Source organism: Hevea brasiliensis, chromosome 5 (genome assembly GCF_030052815.1).
Source record: "Hevea brasiliensis isolate MT/VB/25A 57/8 chromosome 5, ASM3005281v1, whole genome shotgun sequence".
NCBI lineage: Eukaryota > Viridiplantae > Streptophyta > Magnoliopsida > Malpighiales > Euphorbiaceae > Hevea > Hevea brasiliensis.
Genome location: NC_079497.1, coordinates 98,851,516 through 98,871,682, shown reverse-complemented (window position 1 = coordinate 98,871,682; position 20,167 = coordinate 98,851,516). Strand labels below are relative to the sequence as shown.

At 34.6% G+C, this 20,167-nt stretch overlaps 2 protein-coding genes across 2 annotated transcripts; both read left to right on the top strand.

Annotated features, from left to right (window-relative positions):
• Positions 1-4,120: 4,120 nt before the first annotated feature.
• On the top strand, positions 4,121-8,035 carry LOC110658276 (uncharacterized). Its single transcript, XM_021815821.2, has 6 exons — positions 4,121-4,654; positions 5,247-5,353; positions 6,090-6,198; positions 6,284-6,445; positions 7,060-7,233; positions 7,820-8,035. The coding sequence occupies exons 1-6, from the start codon at positions 4,340-4,342 to the stop codon at positions 7,847-7,849; spliced, it is 897 nt and encodes a 298-aa protein (XP_021671513.2). The 5' UTR covers positions 4,121-4,339; the 3' UTR covers positions 7,850-8,035.
• Positions 8,036-8,590: 555 nt separating this feature from the next.
• LOC110658275 (zinc finger protein ZAT3) lies at positions 8,591-10,299 on the top strand. The gene has a single exon (XM_021815820.2). It carries the CDS (start codon positions 9,035-9,037, stop codon positions 10,025-10,027), a length of 993 nt encoding a protein of 330 aa, XP_021671512.2. The 5' UTR covers positions 8,591-9,034; the 3' UTR covers positions 10,028-10,299.
• The last annotated feature ends 9,868 nt before the right edge of the window (positions 10,300-20,167 follow it).

Here is a 20,167-nt window from a genome sequence, read left to right as displayed (position 1 = left end):
TTATAGATGTAATTTCTATAACTATCTAAGACTAGTGCAATTCTACCATGAAATGCACATCTAACACATAAATAAATAATTCATCCAATATTCGCATAAGAAGTTAAATTTGGAGCTACTCACATACCTAGTATATCACATCAATATATATATGGGAGTTGATCCCCTATACAGCTTTCTTAATTCAATACCTGCCAGCGAGGTCAACTCAAACCCGACTTTTGCTTAATAATCCAAGTGCGGATTAGCAAGATCAACTCAAAGCGTTGCTCACCCCGAAATATCCACAAATAAGGATTGGGTCCTAGCGAGTCAAGCTCCAGCAGCGACTACCCATCCTACCCAAGTCCACATCCACACTATACTCACACCAACACACACACATAACTCTAAATTATCCTCATGGCGATAATCACAAATAAATAATAATAAATAAATATGCAGCAACCAAAATGCCCCAAATATTTACTAGTTATGTGCATAATAAATTATTTATAAAAATACATGAGCATGTTAGATATATAATTAATATTAAAATTATAAAAATAATCAATATCCAACTCACAGACTGGTCGATTGAACTGCAGTTGGTCCGGCTGGAAGGAAAAGATGGCCGACACTGATCACCTAAACATACACACTGACCTCTATCAAAAGACTGACAAAATTATATAATTAATTCAAGCTATAGAATCAAAATAAATCCTAAGGTCTTATCGAAATTTCAACAGAGTATTCCCTACAACTGGACTTAACCCCCTGCAAGAAAAAAGCAACCACAGTAACCAACAGGGCTTCAGGCCCACAACAATAATTGTAATACCCATTTAGGGCCTACAAGAATCTTAATCTAGGTCCAATCCTCCAAATTCCAATTCGAGTCCCTAACTTCTCTATAGTCTAAATATTTATTTTCAGTACTTCAAAAATTATAAAAATATTCTTGGAGGTTTTCTACATCATCCTTATATTAATTAAAATTATTTTACTTAATTTTACTGAGCATAAAATATTTTACAGATTTATCAGCTAGTTTAGCCAAGGTAAAAATTTACACTTAAGTTTGGGACTACTTTTGTAAATTCTACTACTTGGAATGCGTCTAGAACGTCTGAAAATGCTGGGATCGATTGTAATATTGACAATGTTTTAGGACGAGTCATCGGGCGGTCGGATTCGATCGAAAACTCAGTCTCAGGCACTAGTGAGCTAACATCAATCCGATTGTATCTAAACGAAGCCCATAAATTATTAATAATTATCATATAATTATATTTAATTTACATACATCGAAAAAGGTCAAAAATCTTACCAAGCGATTTGGACCATTCAATGATCGCCTTTCTCAAACGGTGTCCGATCAGAGCTGGGTCGGTCCCATCTCTAAGATTTCAATGCGCTGAGTCTATCAGTTGTCTCGGATAGTCGATCCGATGGTCGAATTGGCCAGAAACTCGTCGAGAAGCTAGCTGCCTCTACTTTCTCTCAATTCGACTCATCAGGAAAACTCTATTAATGCCGGCGACAGAGGTCCCAAAGGGATGCCTGAGCCACCAAAGACTCGCTACCACCGATTGCAGGACTTCCTGTCACAAAAAATGGCCGAAAACAACTGGGGAAGACGCAGCTTCCATCGCACGAGCCTCATGTGCTCCCACCCAAACCAGTCGCCATCCTCACCGTTAACTGCCCCCTTCATCCTCGCCTAACTACTTGGAAGCCAGCCAGAGTATCATCGGCCTAGCGCTTGTCTCATCAGAGGGGGAAAGAAAGGGAGAGGGATGGGAGAGGAGAGAAGATCGGGGGTGGGGGAGGGGCTCTTGCACGATGAGTTTTCAAAAAGTGTTTTTTTTTTTTACTTTTAATTACACTTTTAATCCCTGAACTTTTCAAATTTATTCAAATAAGTTCAAAATTCTTTTTCAATTAGGTCCCAAAATATAAATATGTGTATAATTAAATAATAAAGAAAACATAATAATAATAATAATAATAATAATAATTAAATTAATAACAATTAAATTAAATCTTAGAATTAAAATTAATAATAATATTATAATAATATATATTTTTAATTGATTTAATATTAATATTTAAAACTAATCATTTCAATTAAAATTAAACTATTAAATAATTTATAAAATATTTTTAGAAATGATATTAAAAATATATAAATAAAAATTTTATAAAAATTATAAATTAGTTAGATAATGTTAAAATAATATTTAAATACTATATTACATTGGAAGTGATTGTCATTTGGTGAATTTTGAAAGTTGGGATCCAAAGCTCAAAATAGGAGAGAGAGGGTGAAAGAGGAAAGAGTGAATGGGAAAGAGAGAAAGGATAGGGAGAAAAACCACGTCTTTCACTATATTTATTTTATTAATTTTTCACGTCAACTTCAGCGGTTAGGTTCGGCGTACACATCATCGCACTTTATTGATAATTTCATTAGAATTTAATTGGAGAGTATAATTATGGTAATTTTGAAAGTTTGAAAGATGAATTGAAAAAAAAAAAGAGATTATTTTCTAAAAATTGATAAAATTCAGAATTTTTACTATTTTTCTTTAAAAATAAATAATTTATTATAATAATATATATATTTTTTAAAATATTGTACTGTTTGATAAACAAAACTTAAAAAGGCTATGATATATATTTCCATATTAATAATAATTATTAAAATTTTTTCTTTATCTGAACGTGAATAAAAAAATTTTAATAAATAATATATTAATTATATTATGAGATGATATTAGTCATCAAATTCTACACTTGATGAAATCAAATTAATTTAATCAATTCAGGTATTTCCACACATTGAAAATATATGAAGATCTTTAACAACAAAATTTTCACTCATCTTGAGTATTAAATTATTAACAAAATAAATACCCAAATTAAAAATATTAAATTAAAACTATTTAGATATTCTCAAATATATTAAATCATGAGTAATTTTCATACACATATAAATTAAGTATTGTTTATATTATCTCATATTTTTAAATTTAATTATTGAAAATTTTCCAATGTCCATATAAATAATACATACCAAACTAATAATCAATTCAACGATTAAAGTAAAGATATGTCATTTAAGAAATTCTAAAAATAATATATTGTACTAAATATAATTAAAAATTAAACTATTATACCACACAACATATTTATTTATCTTTGGTTGACATAAAATTTAACATGTGTGAATAATATGATTGTGTGAAAATTTATTTGAATTATTTTATGATAATTCTTTTAAAAGAAAGTTTTGAAATTTGTGTAAAATTGATTCAAGTGTGTATAATAAAAGTATAAATTTAAATGTAAATATTCATTTTAATTATTATAAAATTACTTTTCGTATATGGGGTAATTTTTATAATTATTCTCTGATTTTTATCATATTTTCATTTTTTTTCCTTAACTTTAATTTTGTTACTAAAAAATATTTAAATTTTAAATTTATTTCACAAAAAATCCTCAAATTTATTATAGCAAGTTCCAAGTTAAAAAAAATAATAAATTATCTTTTTACTTCCTTTTCTTTCACACTTAAAAAAAAAGTTATTTTAATTATTATTTAGACCTATTACAAAAATACTAATACCAACTATTTCTTATAAAAGAGAAGGATTTATTTTTCATTAGAAAGTATTAAATTTATATTTATAAATGCCATATTGTAGCTTAGAAGATTTTTTAATATGAAAAATTATTATATATATTAGAAAATTTTTTTATGAAATAAAATTAAAATTTAAATTTTTTTTATAATAAATTAAGTTAACTATAAAAATTATCCCCTTATATAAGGTGGGGTTTATAATAATAATAAGCTTTTTAAAAATTTGAAAATTAAAATATTATTTAAAGTAAAATTTTAGAATTAAAATATATTATATTTCAATGAAAGGAAAAAAAAAAGAGTGAAATTTCACTCTTTTAAAATAAGGACCACCCAAGTCTTAATTTTATTATATAAGATAAGGAGGTTTTAGCTTTTTATTTATTTATAAATAAATAAGGAGCTTTTAGTAATTCACCTTCATTTATTAAATTCAGGTTATTATCTTGTCCTAATCTGGGGAATTCCAAATCCAAGAAGATAAGACGCGAGAGTGAGGAAAGGATAAAAATGTAATATAGTGAATTCCGGAGGATATCATGGTAACAAGAATGGACAAGACACGCTTGGAAATGTAGGTCCTTAAAATTTGAAGTTCTTGGCAACCATCGCTCTTCCAGTCGCGGTCTCTTTGCCACTTTCATCACAGAAGAATAAGAACTACATCCAAGAGTCGCAGAGGATTCGCCAAATGTAGAAACCAAAATGACAATAATGGCAGCAAGAACAAAACTAATAAGGTTTCTTTCTGTTTTTGTTAACAATAACAGTAACAGAATCCTGAATTCCACAAGATCCGCAGCATGCTCTGCTGGACTGGCCAGGTATTCGTCTGCTGCGGCTGTGGTGGCAACTGAGGCGGATGTGGATGTGGTTGGGTCCAGAGGAGTTGGGTTGGAGATATTAGGAGTGAAAGATTATGAGGATTATAGAAGGTCTTTGTATGGTGAAATTACTCATAAGGCTTTGCTTGTTGATGCCGTTGGTACTCTTGTTGTTCCTTCGCAGCCCATGGCCCAGGTACCCATTTATACTTGTGGATTGTCTTTCTGGGTTTCCATGGATGTTTGTGTTCTGTACATGTAATTTTGGAGTTTTGAAAGAATATTTGCTTGATGTATTGGAGATTTTTGTTTTCTGTGCTGTAATGTCTCTTTGTAGATGGTTCTGCAGGTAGATTGGGATTTTTTTGTTCAAATATATATATGTATATATTTTGGGTTTGGGGAGTTGATCATTTCATTTATTCTACTAACATTTCTCTTATTGTTTAGGTGGTGTCTTGGACAGCTTTTAGTTTCATTTTAGTTGTTTTTTCTTCTATTATTGCAACAGAGACCTGATTGTTATGTGTATATATTGCTTTTATTTTATCTCTGTAATTAGCTTTTTTGTTGATTTTTCTTTGTGTGAAATTTGGGTTCTGTTTATCAGACTCCTGAATTGTTTCTTTCTGTAATCCATAAAATTTTCCATGTATCCTATATTTGGTGAGGGACTTATTCTTCGTTCCCATTTCTCTTTTGTGTAAATGATTTTGGTTGTATTTAACAGATTCATTCACATATATAGTCAAGTATACATCTGATGTTAAACTGTTTTGTTGTTGAAGATATATAGAAAGATAGGGCAGAAGTATGGAGTGGAATACTCAGAGGATGAGATACTGAACAGATATAGAAGGGCATATGAGCAACCTTGGGGTAGATCTCGGCTCAGGTCTGTTCCTTTCTCCTTTTCTTTATATATTTATTTATTTATTTTTTCCATTTCCTTGTTTTAGTGCTTGTTGTGCCCATTACTTTGAGTTTCTTTACAGCTGTTCTTTTTGTTTGAGCAACAAGGCAAAACCATTAAACATATTAGCAAAGGGATTCATGGGTTTCCTTTTAATTAAATTAGATTTTACGATCTTCTAAGCTTAGCTAGTAGTTTTATGGGTCTCACACTGGGCTAACAAACATTCATACTTGATTGACTAGTAGAGGTTAACCAACCTTTTTACTTTTTTCTTTCTCTGTCAAATAGTTTGGGGAAGAGGAAAAAGATTGGGAAGAAGGTCCCACATCCTGCTTTAGAGGCTTGATGATGTCCTCATCTGTAGCATTTAATACCCGTGGTTTTCTAACTTTTTCAGCAGATTGAATGATGGTTGTTGGAGTAAAGAAAGATAATGCTTATTTTGAATCTGAAAAAGCTCAGGAGAAATGAAAAGGAGGAGAAACATTGCATGAGATTTACTGTATATGCAAAGCTCATATCTGTAATAGCGATAACTTTAATTTTGGTCACGTTTAATGTAATTGTATATTACATCCCATAACAAGTCATTTTCCCAAATGTGCTACTGTTGTAAAGGTTGTTGAAATGCATTTTGTTTTCAATTCTCACTTAATTCTCAATAACTTGATTCTTTTTTTTTTTATTCTTTTTATTTTTTTAATAAATATTGCAGATATGTAAATGATGGAAGACCTTTCTGGCAATTCATAGTCAGTTCTTCTACTGGCTGCTCAGATTCTCAGTACTTTGAAGAACTTTATAACTACTATACTACTGAAAAGGTAGGCTTGATTAATTGGGATTCTGGATATTTTGAACTATTTTAATTGCCTTTGGTAATTTTTTGCTTATTTTTTTAATCTCAAGGCTTGGCACCTTTGTGATCCTGATGCTGAGAAAGTATTCCAGGCTATTAGAAAGGCAGGTGTAAAGTTGGCTGTTGTGTCTAATTTTGACACTCGACTTAGACCTCTTCTGCGGGCCTTAAATTGTGATCATTGGTTTGATGCTGTGGCAGTTTCAGCTGAAGTAAGAATCAGTACTTCTCTTACCCCCTTCCTCTCTCGTTGGAAGACTCTAAATGGAGAATATATGTGGGAAAATTATGCTCTTTATGTTTTGTATGTTGTACTTGAAACTTTCACAGCCTTTATACGGTTCTCTCGTTAGTAAAAAAAATTTTCTTGCTTTTAGACAATTAGAAACAAAAGAAGTTCGGTTCATCCTTATCTTATTTGTGTATTTGCTTAATTTGTATGAGATTCTTCGTTATCTGCATGATTCATTCGTATAGATTGATTTACATTGAGAGAAAAAAAATGATGGGATGATTTCTTGAAAGTTGAAACATGAAGTTAAAATCAGATTCCTTAAAGGAACTCATTCTTAAAGTACTTACATAAATTGCATAGCTTTTGGTGACATTCTGATCACCTTTCAAATTCTTTTTACAACGAAGTCAAGTACGCTGAAAAGAAATGGCCCTGCATTTATCATGGTCATTTTGGCAATGAGTTAAGGTCTAGCTAAGATCGTAAGGGGAATTTGGGTTCTTTTGTACCAAAAACAATTTTAGTTGGAGAACTTCTAAAGCTTTCTTGATGAATTCATTATTGACAGTTTACTGTTCTCTCTCTAAACAGGTTGCTGCTGAGAAGCCAAATCCAACAATATTCCTAAAGGCCTGTGAGTTATTGGGAGTAAAACCTGAGGATGCTGTGCATGTAGGTGATGATCGTAGGAATGATATATGGGGTGCAAGAGATGCAGGCTGTGATGCTTGGCTATGGGGAAGCGATGTCCACTCCTTTAAGGAGGTAGGCCTTCAATATTCAATAAAAATGAGTTGAAATTGAAAGCAAGGAAGATACAATATCAAACATCTAGGGAAAAGAGAATTGCTTCCTGTTTGCAGTTTATCAAATCTAATGATTGAATGGGGGTCAGAAACTCAGAACATAGTTTCAAGTTTAAGAAAATGGTAAATAATATGCAAATTGGAGATGAACTTTTTTGAATTTCATGCCATATTGGTCTAACTTACTATTTTACATCTTTGATGAGGATAAGGATCTGACATGCCAAGAGTGCCTTTTTCTGGGATCTCAGCCTTTTGTTGTTAGCTAGTGTCAGCAACTAGTCAACTTCAGATGAATTTGCAATACATCATACTCACTCTCTTATTTTGCCATCAATTCATTAGCAGTTTTGTGATTGGTGTCAATAAATTTATTGATTCATTATCATGTTACTTCAAATCAATAACTGACCTTGAACATATTGAATTATCTTGGAATTATACCATTATACTAAAAAAAAAAAAAAGAAAATCATGTAATTATATTCAAATTGGTATTGCATGTACTTACAAAAGTATGTCCTATTTGATTTTTGCTGAAGCAGGTTGCACAAAGGATAGGGGTGAAGATTTGAGAGCATTTTCATTTGCAGCATGTTGGAGGTTCTATTTATGTACAGGTACTGTAGATCTTAGTAAGAGGTTCTGTGTAGTGGCCTGGCTGTACTTTGTAGAGGGGAGAGTTCTGAGGCCATAGCCAGTGTTATAACAGAACAGATAGAGTAGAGGTAGTGAGCAATAATATAGCCTTCTCTTTTCAATTCCTTTTCTGGGTTACTTTAAGGCATGTTTCTTCTTGTTGATTATGCATATAAACATGTTGCAAATGAGCAGATGATCAGTTGCATGGTTATCACATAACAAGAGAAGATCAAAATCTCCCTCTTCACGTAAGTCATTTGACTTCATCCAACAAGATTGAAATTGGAAACAGTTGCAGAATTTTTAGACATGCATTCAAACTGAAGTCTGATAAGAAATTAATTATATCTAATGTCAATATTCCAACAATTATGACATTTTTGCAAGAATAAAACAACCATCCACAAATCTAATGTGAACTTGATTACTCAAGTAGGAGAGCATTATTTACTTCTCAATAGAAAATTTCCTACTCAAGAAAAAAAGAACTATAATCTAATCAGAAAATTCTTGGTTAGACATGATACATAATGAATTCAAGACATTATATACGATGAGATTCACATATTATATCGGTGGGATTCAGGTAGGTGAATTTTATTATGTATAATATGTGTTGAATTTATAATGAATCAGATATGATAAAGTAAAAAGATAAAGAAAAAGTAAAAAGATAAAGAAAAAAGAAAAATATAGGGTAAGAGTCCATTACCATAAACCTAAGCAGTGTATTGATGCAGAAATGAAGCAAAAAAAATCTAATAAAATAGCAAAAAAGCAACCAAAATCTTGCCAAAATTTATTCCAGCAAAATCGCAGAAAGGGCAAATCCAACGTCAAGTATTTTTTATAAACGTCTCAGATTCAAACCCACAACATCAAACGGCATCAATCGGCTGAGTCATCATTAGAAGCATGATAACCTAGAAGGCACCGTATCATATCTTTGCTTCAGAGAAAGAAAACCGCTTCTATTCGATTCAATCTCTTCTCAGTTTCTCACGTTGTCCACTAACTGCCTAAACTGCACTATATAGGGTAACCTATCCTCCATTGTTACAGTTTTTCGGTTCTTCTCCGACCTTAATAATTTCTATCCTCTAATTTCCTTTGCCAAGATGACCAACGACAACACTGATTCTGCCTTGGATTTCAATTTCCCATCATCTTCTTCGATCCCTGCTGCGATCCCATGCTACCATCATGAGAAACTGAGAAAGAAGCGAACCAAGTTGATAAAGATTGAACCCAGTTTAGTTCCTACTACTACTAGTGTTTCTGTTGTCACCAAGCCAAAATATCAGGGCAAAAAACCTGACCCTTCTGCTCCTAAGATCACTATGCCTTGTAGCGAGTGTGGTAAAAAGTTTTGGTCCTGGAAAGCACTCTATGGCCATATGAGATGCCATCCTGAGCGCCTATGGCGTGGGATTAATCCACCGCCTAATTATCGCAGACCTGTTTCTCCAATTCCAGAGATGGGTAATGTAGAGGAAGCTGCAATGACTTCAGCGGATTATGAAGCGGCTGCGTGTTTGTTATTGTTGAATGATAGTGATGGTGCAACAACATTGGCCGAGATGGAATGCCGCGGCGGTGGTGGTAGTGACAGTGGTGATGGTGCCAGACGTAGTAGTTTTCATGTTCATGAAGACTTGAATGGTCGTTTTGAATGCTTGAGTTGCAAGAAGGTGTTTGGATCGCACCAGGCATTAGGGGGTCACAGGGCAAGTCACAAGAACGTGAAAGGCTGCTTTGCAATGAATTGTGAGATGGTTGAGGATCACACTGGAAGTGGTGGCGGCGGCTGGCGTGGTCTGAAGGAGAATGTGGAGGATAATAGTATTGATAATAAGATGTTGATGGTGTTAGGGCACAAATGCAGTATCTGTTTGAGGGTGTTCTCTAGCGGGCAGGCACTGGGTGGGCACAAGAGGTGCCATTGGGAGAAAGGGGAGGAAGCCGTATCTTCATCAATGAATCAAGGAGGAGTTGCAAGCAAGGAAGAGGAAGGTTGTGGGTTGGACCTGAACTTGCCTGCTCCAGTTGAAGATGAATCATCCTCTTCTTATTCATTAGGCCTCGCCCTAGATTTGACATTGGGGCTTTGAAGGGATATTATGGGGGTTTGTACGAAAATTGGCTTGTATTAATATATAAATATTCCTGTATCATTGCTGTTGATGCTCCAAAATTGGGAAGCATATATATATATGTGTGTGTGTGTTATATATAGGAAAATTAAGTTAAGCTTGGAGAAAACTCTACTGTAATTTATTTCAGCGTCATCTTTGTTGATTAACATAAATAATGTGCTTAATTGCTTCAGTACATAACCATGTAGAAGAACAAATTAAACTTTTTTTTTTTTTTTGGGAGAATAAAGAGATTTCATTAAACTCAGAACAAGTCCTCCATAGAACATCAGCAGCTGCTAAAAGAGCAGGGCGGGGAGGTATGTCCTCCATCCATATTTGCTCAGCGAACGAAAGCAAAGCTTCCTTCTCAAAATGGTATGCTAAATTATTAGCACTCCTCGGTACATGATTATAAGAACAGTAAGTAGAACTAGAGAAAAAGGCCGGAGTGTCTTAGAACGGAAATGGAAATGTTGAAATAGATACCGAGAAATGATATTTTAAAAAAATATAGGAAAATGCATAGATATAAAAAATATAAGAATATATATATATTCAATAATTTTTAACCGTTTTTTTAATTTATTTATGATAATTCTTTAAATTTGATTAAAAAAAAATTAATTATGACATATATATTTAGAGAGAAAATTGTGATTAAATGTGACAAAATTGTGATTAATTCATGAAATTTTTTTTGTAAATTTATTTTAAAGAGAAATTAAAAAAAGAAAAAATTAATAAAAGGGAAAATAATGAATTAAATGATAAGCAAGAAAGAAGTCATTAATTCTAAGCAAAAATATATATAATTTCTTCCAATATAATTATAAACCAAACGTCCAAAAAAGATTCAAAAGGACAAAACAATCAAAACCCATTCTAATATAAAATAATCAAGAAACAACCAAATTCAATAGCAGAGCATCAAGAAACTAGATTCATCACAATAGCAGTGTCACATGGAATGGAGAAGGTTAAAGGCAAGACCACGAGAGGCAGAGCATATATCCTTCACCTGCGCTGTCGTCGCCATCTATTGTTGCTACACTGCTAGGTAAGTCCTCCTCCTCCTCCTCCTCCTCATTCTGTGTCTTTGGTGTGTTGTGATGCCGCGACTCAGGCAAGAGTTTGCATTTTTAACCAAACTATTTTTTTTTTTTAAAGAAACGCATGTCCGTGGCCGGCAATGCGTGTTCGACTTCCAATTTTTCCGAAAAATGGCCCGGAAACATCTCGGAGCCATGTTATCCCTTTTCCAGTTTGCATTTATACCTTTAAATGTTGCAATTATCACTTGACCATGTTTATATATTACCACCATGCCTAAACCTACCATATCTTTCCCAAGAACCGCAGCACCAGTGTTTAGCTTGAACATGTCGCCTAATGGAGCATATCAAGCACTCTACATCTCTTAGGGATGAATACTATCGCTCTGATCATTAGAATCCTTGTACTTATTCCACAATTTAAAACCATTTGCCGTGACCTTTTGAATATCAAACTCATTATTACTGAAGAGAAAATGGCATTACCTTCCTCTTGACACTCCAGGCCATAGAGGCGAGGAGTTCCATAAACCCTAGTTCCCTTTTTTGAAATAGGAATTTGACAAAATATGCAAAACTACTCTGCCTGTTAGATGGAAGAACAAGACATAGTAGACAAGTATACCATACATGACATATAACTAGACAAGACATGAAGAGATGGTCAGTAGTTTCATTGGCAACTCCATAAAAAACATAGGTTATATCCATTGCCATACTCTTTCTCTGTAAGTTTGCTCTGGTCGAAATAAAATCATTTATAGCTTTCCATAGAAAATGTTTGATCTATGGGGGAACCATAAGCAACCATACCTTATTCCAACAAGGAAATGGAGTGTTGTTGGGTGAAGTTCTAGCATGTGTAATGCATGCAATTGATGTGCCATTTGATAGGCATTTCTTATCGCTTTGTACCAATCTAAAATGGTACATCAGTTGGTAATCTAGGACTCAATGGTATATCCAGAATTTTCGTGGCTTCAAAAGGCAAGGATATTTGGTTTATCAACCCTTCATTCCAATTCCCTTCCCTTGTCAACATTAATGAATTGATAGTGGCATTTGCCCCTAAAAGTTTTACCAAGGACCAAACTTTTCCTCCCTATTGTTGTGGCAACCAACAATCCCCCATACTCGATCCTGAGCTCCATTTCTAAATCTCCACTGTACACTAGAGGCCAAAACATTCTTGGCATGATGGATGCTCCTCCAAATATAATTGGGAAAGGTACCTATTTTTGCATCAAGGACAATTGATGACTGCAAAATTACAGTGGCCAAGGATGATGTCGTGAAAAATCACCCACGCAAAGTTAAAGAATTCACTAATCAAAGGAAAAATAATTACACACATTAATTGCTTTTTCGCTCACAAAATTACTTAACAAATCTAACAATTTCAATGTCCCTCGTTACTGCATACTACTTGCTCTGTGCTCTATTAGCTGTCCACACACTAACTACTAAATATGCCACGTTCTCCAATTTACATGCCACTGAGTGAGTCCAAATTAGGACTCTTAAAGCATTAAAATCTAACAAGGATAACACTTCTTATTTAACTCATATTTTGGTGTTTGAACGAAAAACAACAAAAAAACTTCTTTGTTCTTTTTATTTCTTTAATAACTTCCTAATATAATTTTAATTCTACTTTCTAATTAAGTTTTACTTCAAATCCTAATTCTATTTGATCTTGGATTCCAACAAATGATGGTTATGTCAACATTCTAAAATGTGCTTAAAAAGCATTTCCACATTAAAATCAAGAAAGGTCACCCTAAACCCCCTTCTTTCTTTGCATCTAATAACTTTTGACAACTAGCCCAGTGATTTTTTTTTTTTTTGTTTACTCTGTCCTTGACCCCACCAATATCTAGCTACCATTTGTTTAAGGTCTTTGCAAAGGACATCAACTGTAAGAAGTAACTCATGGCAAAAGTCGAAACAGCTTGAGCCACAATTTTGATTAGTGTCTCCTTACTGTTGAAAGTTTCATAGCTTGCTAACTCTGGATTTTACTCCAAAGTTTGTCTTTAATCATTTTGAAGACAACCATTTTTGACTTTCCAATAATGGAGGGGAGTCCTAGATACTTCAAAGGACTATTGACTAGCTTTACCTCAATTCTTATCCATAGATCATGTTCTAAACCACTTGGCATATTTTGGCTTGTTGATGGTTTTGACTTTTGCATGTTTATTTGTTAGGCTAAAGCATGTTCATAATTTTGCAACAAATTGCTAATCACACCAACTTCCTAAATGGTTGCTTAGCCAAATAGTATACCGCCATATGCAAAGAACAGTCCAGTGATTGGGGGAGCTATTTGAGCAATTTTAATTTTATGTATAAAACCTACTCCACAGCTCTTCTGATTAAAGCAGATAAATCCTCTGCATATAACAAAAACACAGAGAGAAAAGGGGATAACTTGTTGGGCCACACTCGGTTTAAAGGATGCTGAAGAGAATAAGAGATCGTTATCACACTAGGCATAATGAATTTCACAAGTTTATCATGAAAGCCCAATTTGATATATTTTCAAGGTAAGACCACTCCAATCAATCATATGCCTTGCTCATATCAAGTTTCAAAGCAAAAAAAAAAAAAAAAAAAAGCCTTTTTTATTATTTTCTTTATTTTTCATGTAAAAGAATAGTTCAAAGGCAATTAAGGCATTATCTTGGGCTAATCTCCCTCAAACAAATGCACACTAGATTTCATGAACAATACTTGGCAGAATACATTTGAGACGATTAGCAATGGCTTTGGTGATCAATTTAAAAAGGATAATACATAAGGCAATGGGACAAAAATCTTTAGGACATTTTGGATGTTTCAATTTAGGTACAAAAGCAATAAAAGTTTTAATTATATAAGAAGGATTAGATAAATTATTAAGCACATTTAAAGTAACAGATATCACATCAAGACTAACAAAATGCTAGTATTTTTTTGAAAAAAGGTGATAGGCATATCATTAGGACTCGAAGCCTTTGTAGGGTGCATCTATTTAAGAGCAAAGAAAATATCCTTTACAGTATAAGGCTTGAGTAGTTGTTCGTTCATATGCTCACTCACCCTTTGATTCATTACTCCTGAACTAGTTGTCACGTCTAGATTGTCACATGCGGAAAATAGTTCCGGAAAACATTCTGCAAAAATCCTTCCAATTGCCACCCAATTCGTTACCCAACAACCAGAACCATCCTTAACACCATCTAATTGATTTCCTTGTCTATGCTGATGTAATTTTTGAAGAAAGAAAGCTATGTAATTTTTGAAGAAAGAAAGCTATGTTTTTGTCCCCATCTTGCAACTAATTAATATGAGATTGTTGCATCCACATAGCCTCCTATTGTTTCAAAATTTTATCCAATCCCTTTTCCGTACCTTTAACTCCTTAACTACCTCAATTGAAGGCGGTAGCTTTTGAAGACAACCCATACAATCCCTTGTCCTCTTTAAAGGCAAATTAATATTTTTAATGTGTTTTTATCCCATGTCCTCAAAAGCTTCCTACACAATGTAACACGGTCAATAATATTACTCAAACCACCCCTGTTTAATGACCCATTCCGATTGACACCTTCGCATCCCTCATGTAACACCTACATTTTCTCAAAATGAAAAATCTTAACCCCCTTTCTCCATTCTAGTTGTAGGCAAAGATGATATAACCAAAGGGGCATTATTAGATTTCTGACAGGTTTGATGGGTTACTTGCATATTAGAAACAATGTCATCCAAGGTGATTTTTTAGCCCTTTATCAAGTTTTTCTTGAATATTATTTATTCTAGATTGCCCTTTAAACCAAGTGAAAATGTGACCGTTAAAACCAAGTCCTCCAATCCATGATCTCTAATAGCATCCTGGAATAATTGCATTGCATGTGAAGGTCTCAATAAGCCACCTTGTACTCACTTTAGAGAAAAATTTCATTGAAACCGTTCGTACATAACCATGGAGTTCCTACTATTTGTTGAAGAGCCTGTATTAATTAAAAAGTTTTGAATTTGCTCTCCTCCTCTAGCTAGCCATAAATTCTCTCCTTCCTCCCCTCTCTCCCTCTCCTTCCCCAACAGAAAAAAAAAACCATAAACTTTGACAACCTTAGCTCTTAATCTTCAAATGTACATAATGCATACAAAAAGATACTAGTGTAACAGGTACTTGTAATGTCCACATGATCCCCAGATCACCACTTCTCCTACGTTTTTCTCTCAAACACTTAACCATAAAACAATTTTCCATGCCCACAGCCTCCTTCAACTTCTTCATTTTATTCCTTTTCAACTGAGTTTTCATAAAAAAACATGGTTTATGGAAACCTAGGATCTTCTTGTGGAACTGAACACTTCGGGGGTTCCCAAGCCCTTGGCTACTCCATGCAAATAATTTCATGGCGATTAGTGGAATTGGGAATCAAACTCCGTCGTTTAAATTGATATGTTAAAGAAAGAGACCAACAGATCTTCTTTGGCCTTTTGAAAGGCCCATCCACCTACACCTCCACACCATGCTTAGATAGCATTACTTCTTTCCATTTCTGTCCCAACATTACTAAAAGAATATCATTATCACTTTCTTAACATTCTTGCTTTGAGCTCGTCTTTTCCCTGATATGCATAGGTACTTTGAACTAGCTCCCTTGCTTCCAAGTGAGGATATTTTTTTGAATCTCATCATTCTTCCCCTAAGTAGCGTTGGTTAGAATATTCAAACACCATGTTTCATTAAGTGACCTGATGGTGGTTCTTCAAAGCAATGCACTTCAGTAACATCCGTATTTTAATCATGTGAAATCTCCTTCCCACATGGCAGATCAACTTCCTTAAAATTTTGCATTTTCCCATCTCTATTTTCATTATGTCATTGAACCACAGTCCCATGAATTTTAATTTTAAAACTAGAGATGAGGATTCTATTATGGCCTTATACGCTGAGAGTTTGAGTGTAGGAAGCAGTTTATCAATTCTAGGTTCCTTAGCTTGTTCACCTCTAGATGCTACTGTTTCTAACAGCCAACACACTTATGCTCTAAATGATGCTCTAAATGATGTGAACCATTATTAGAACTGAGTAATGGACGGTGGACAAATAGTTTTTTATTCTCATTTTGGGTATTATAACTGCTATCAACCCTTTTTAAAGGTGCAGCTCGCATCCATTCACCATATGGAAAATCTGAAATCTTATTTATACCGTTCTCCACTTCTTTTGTTAAGGCTTCATAATCCTTGAAAATGAGACCAAGGCAACCACAACAAAGAAAATATGGTAGTTGTTCATACTTAAAATAGATCCATAATGACACTATTGAGCCCCTTTTTAGTGGTTTTCTTATATCAATAAGAACTTTTACTCGCATAAATCTACCCTAGCCCTTACCTCCCTTTTCATAAAATTCAAGTAACTGACTAATTTTTTGACACAATCATGCCAACCATATGTCTAGTACAACCTGAGAGGGAGGTCATAAATTCTTACCCATTATGGCATATGGAATAGCTACATTGATGAAGGTTGATCTTCATTCGAAATCTCCTTGAGAATAAGAGCACTCTTTCAAAGTGCCAAGGTTGTAAAGAAAGTACCTTTTGCTTATTGATATAATCTACCCAAAACTGAGTTAAGGATTCAACGCTCGATCTAAGAGACAAAGCTCGATCAAAGAGTCAAAGCTTGATCAAAGAGTCAACATAGTGGTCAAAGAGTATCAAATGGCTCAGCTTGGTCTGAAACAAGCATACATATAGGTGAAGCAATCTGACTGATAGTTGGATTGGATGCTCGCTCAATAGGCTCCAGGAACAACCAACCAAGCATTGACAAAATGAGTCAATAAGAGAAGCAGAATTATAGGCGAGAACCTCAATATAGCAACCAAGCACGCCAAGATTATCGGAACTAACTCCAATGGCTCTCTAGCCTTCAATCTATAAATATCAGAACAAGGTATAAATCAGGTACACTAACTCTACTGAATTACTATTGAATTCCATTTCAATTCTCCCAAATACACTCAATCAAACTCTAACTTAAGCATTAGAGTAGCTGGCTAATAGGCCACCAACCTCACCTTCTCTTTCTATGCTACAAGCTAACAAAGCGATCAAGCTAGTCAAAGCAGACTCACGGCAACATCAATGGCACCGTTTGTGGGAAAACTCTAAATATCGCTTGACATTCCACAACTCTTAATAATTATTTCTCAATTCATTCTGCACTTTCATGGCTTTTTTTATTTTCCAGCTTTAACCTATTTCTTTGGTTTTTTTTTTTCTTTCTGTGTCAATGGCTGTAGATCCATGCAACACTTGAAAGATGGTAGCTACCAACATTGTTGCGGTTGGGACAAATCCACCAATAATCATAACCAACCCAAAAATAATCAGACTCAACACAATAGTGGGAGGGCAGATCTACCCTCACAATACTGGGACACCTATTAGGATTGACAACTAGAATCAGAACTAAAAACTTGTGCTTGAACAAGTGCTCCAGCATATCAAAGAGATGAAAGCCTAAATCGCTTTCTTGAAGAGGTTGGTTCCAGGTAGCAGTGCACCACCTAAATCTCCTAGAGGTGAACTTCCTCCAAAAGCACTGTTAGGAGATGCTTCACCCGCCCTACCTTAGGCAATAGGCTTAGAGGCAACTTAGGAAGCTCATTCCACTAACAATAATGGGAACAAGACCAAACAAACTAAAACAAAAGACCAGGAAGAGGAGTCTAAAGAAAATTCACAACCTAAGTAGATTGGCATTTAGTGAACCTATCTAGAGGTACCAAAAGTAGGCTGAGGGGGAAAACTTTAGGATCAAACATGTTTCACCTCTTTTGGAGGTGATTTTGGTTGGGTAGTTCCCACCAAAATTCAAACTGCCCATCCTTAACAACTACGGAGTGGCCATGTGGCAAACTTTTGAATGACAATTGTGCTATGTGGCAAATTTTTGAATGACAATGGTGCTTCAAAATATGAATGATTACCACCTCTGCCGAGTTTTCCCAACTACATTGACTGGGTTAGCTCAGAATTGGTATCAGCGTCTCACATCTAAATTAGTCCAGTGCTTCCACCAGCTCGCCATCGAGTTTGAGAATAAGTTAGTGTCTTGCATTCCCTCAAAGAAGTTAACCTTAGACCTTTAGAACGTCAAGCAGTAAGAGGGAGAGTCATTGAGAGAATATAATGCTCGATTCAATGCTGGGGCAAGGTGGAGAACCTTAACCATACTGCATGTAAGGCCTTAAAGAAAGGGATGATAAACATGAAGTTCACTGACTCATTAATCAAGAACCCAATGGTGGATTACTATCAGTTAATGGAAAGAGATCAAAAGTACATTAGGCTAGATGATGAGTGCCAGGCTCTTAGGGAAGAGAGGAAATCTAGATAGAAATATGATGTGAAGCAAATCAAGAAAAGCACCAGCTCAAACAGAAGAGACTACAGCTCAGGCAAAAGCTCCAACAGAAATAAGGACAAGTTTAGGAACTACACACCACTCAATGAGGCAAAGTCTAAGGTCCTACTGTGGATCCAAAGGAATGGTGAGCAAATCAAATGGCTTGGGAAGCTTAACACTGATACAATGGGTAAAAGAGATAAAAGTAACTATTGTATGTTTCATGAAGATCACAGACACAACACTGATGAATGTTGACAACTAAAGGATGAGAATGAGATTCCCATTAGGGATGGCTGCCTCAGACGGTTTGCCTGGGATGACTGAAAGTGAGAGCGATGAGGAGCAACATCTTCTAGGACAAAAGAAATAACCATAACAAACAAGGATGAGCCTATAGGTATTATAAATGTTATTATGGGTGGACCAAAGGTGGGCAAAAAGCAAACAAGAGGATGGCCGACCATACCATTAGCCAGAATTCTATCAATCGATGGAAATGTGCTAAGCTTGGATCCAATCATCTTTGGTCCAGATGACTAGAAGGTATCTCAACCTTATTTTAGCCCTCTTGTTATTTTTGTGAGAATGAACAAGTACACTATCTATTGAGTATTGATTGATACCGAAAGTTTAGTGAATTTGCTCAAGCTGGATGTGTTTGAAAAACTTGAACCGAAGAAAGAAAACTTAGCAAAATTCATGTACCCACTAATTGGCTTAGGAGACAAATCAGTAGCAATCCTCGGTACAATCAAATGTACTGGGTGATGAGAAGTTTAGAAAAGAAGTGTTTACTGAGTTCGTAGTGATGCACATACCATTATCATACAATGTAATCCTCGGTTGACAAGTGCTGAACAATTATGGAGAAGTAATTAGCATGGAATGGCTGTGTATGAAGATGTTCACCCTAGGAGGCATAGCAGTAGTACGAGGAAGCCAAAAATTAGCTCAAGTGTAACACCCTTTCGGTAGCAACTCCGTACATTCTACTGTTCTGGTGACCAGCTAGAACGTCCGGAAAAATATTTAAACTAAAGTGAGGAACCATAATTAACTCAAATATTAATAAGAAAAATTTAGAAAAAATTTTAGAAATAAAATACAACCAAGTTAAATGAGCCGGTGCCCCAGTGATGGGTAACTTAGTGAGAAGTTGCGGTTCTCGCAACTAGGAGCCCTAGACCCAGGGGAAAAATCATAAAATAATTTTTGGGACTCCAGAGAAGGGTCATTGAGGTTCCTATGGCATTAGAATGCCAAGAAAATACATACAAAAATTTTTCAATCGGTACAGACAATTTTGGCCCGTTGAGCCAAACGGAGGGCATTTTGGTCATTTCGCCTTCAGAGGTGATTTTTGGCCGACTTGTCCAGTTAAGTAAATAATTATTATAATATAAAATGTGAATAAATAATACTAAAAATTAAATTGAAAATGAGTAGAGAAGAGACGAAAAAAAAAAGGAAGAAAATACCAATTATGACATCATATGATGTCATTAAACACTTACCCACCAATCATATTTAATCAACACTTAAATTAACTAATAAAATGTGGATAGAATACAGCAAAAAACTCATAAAAATCCAGCAGCCCATCACCTTCCCGTATCTCTCAAACTCCATAACCATTCC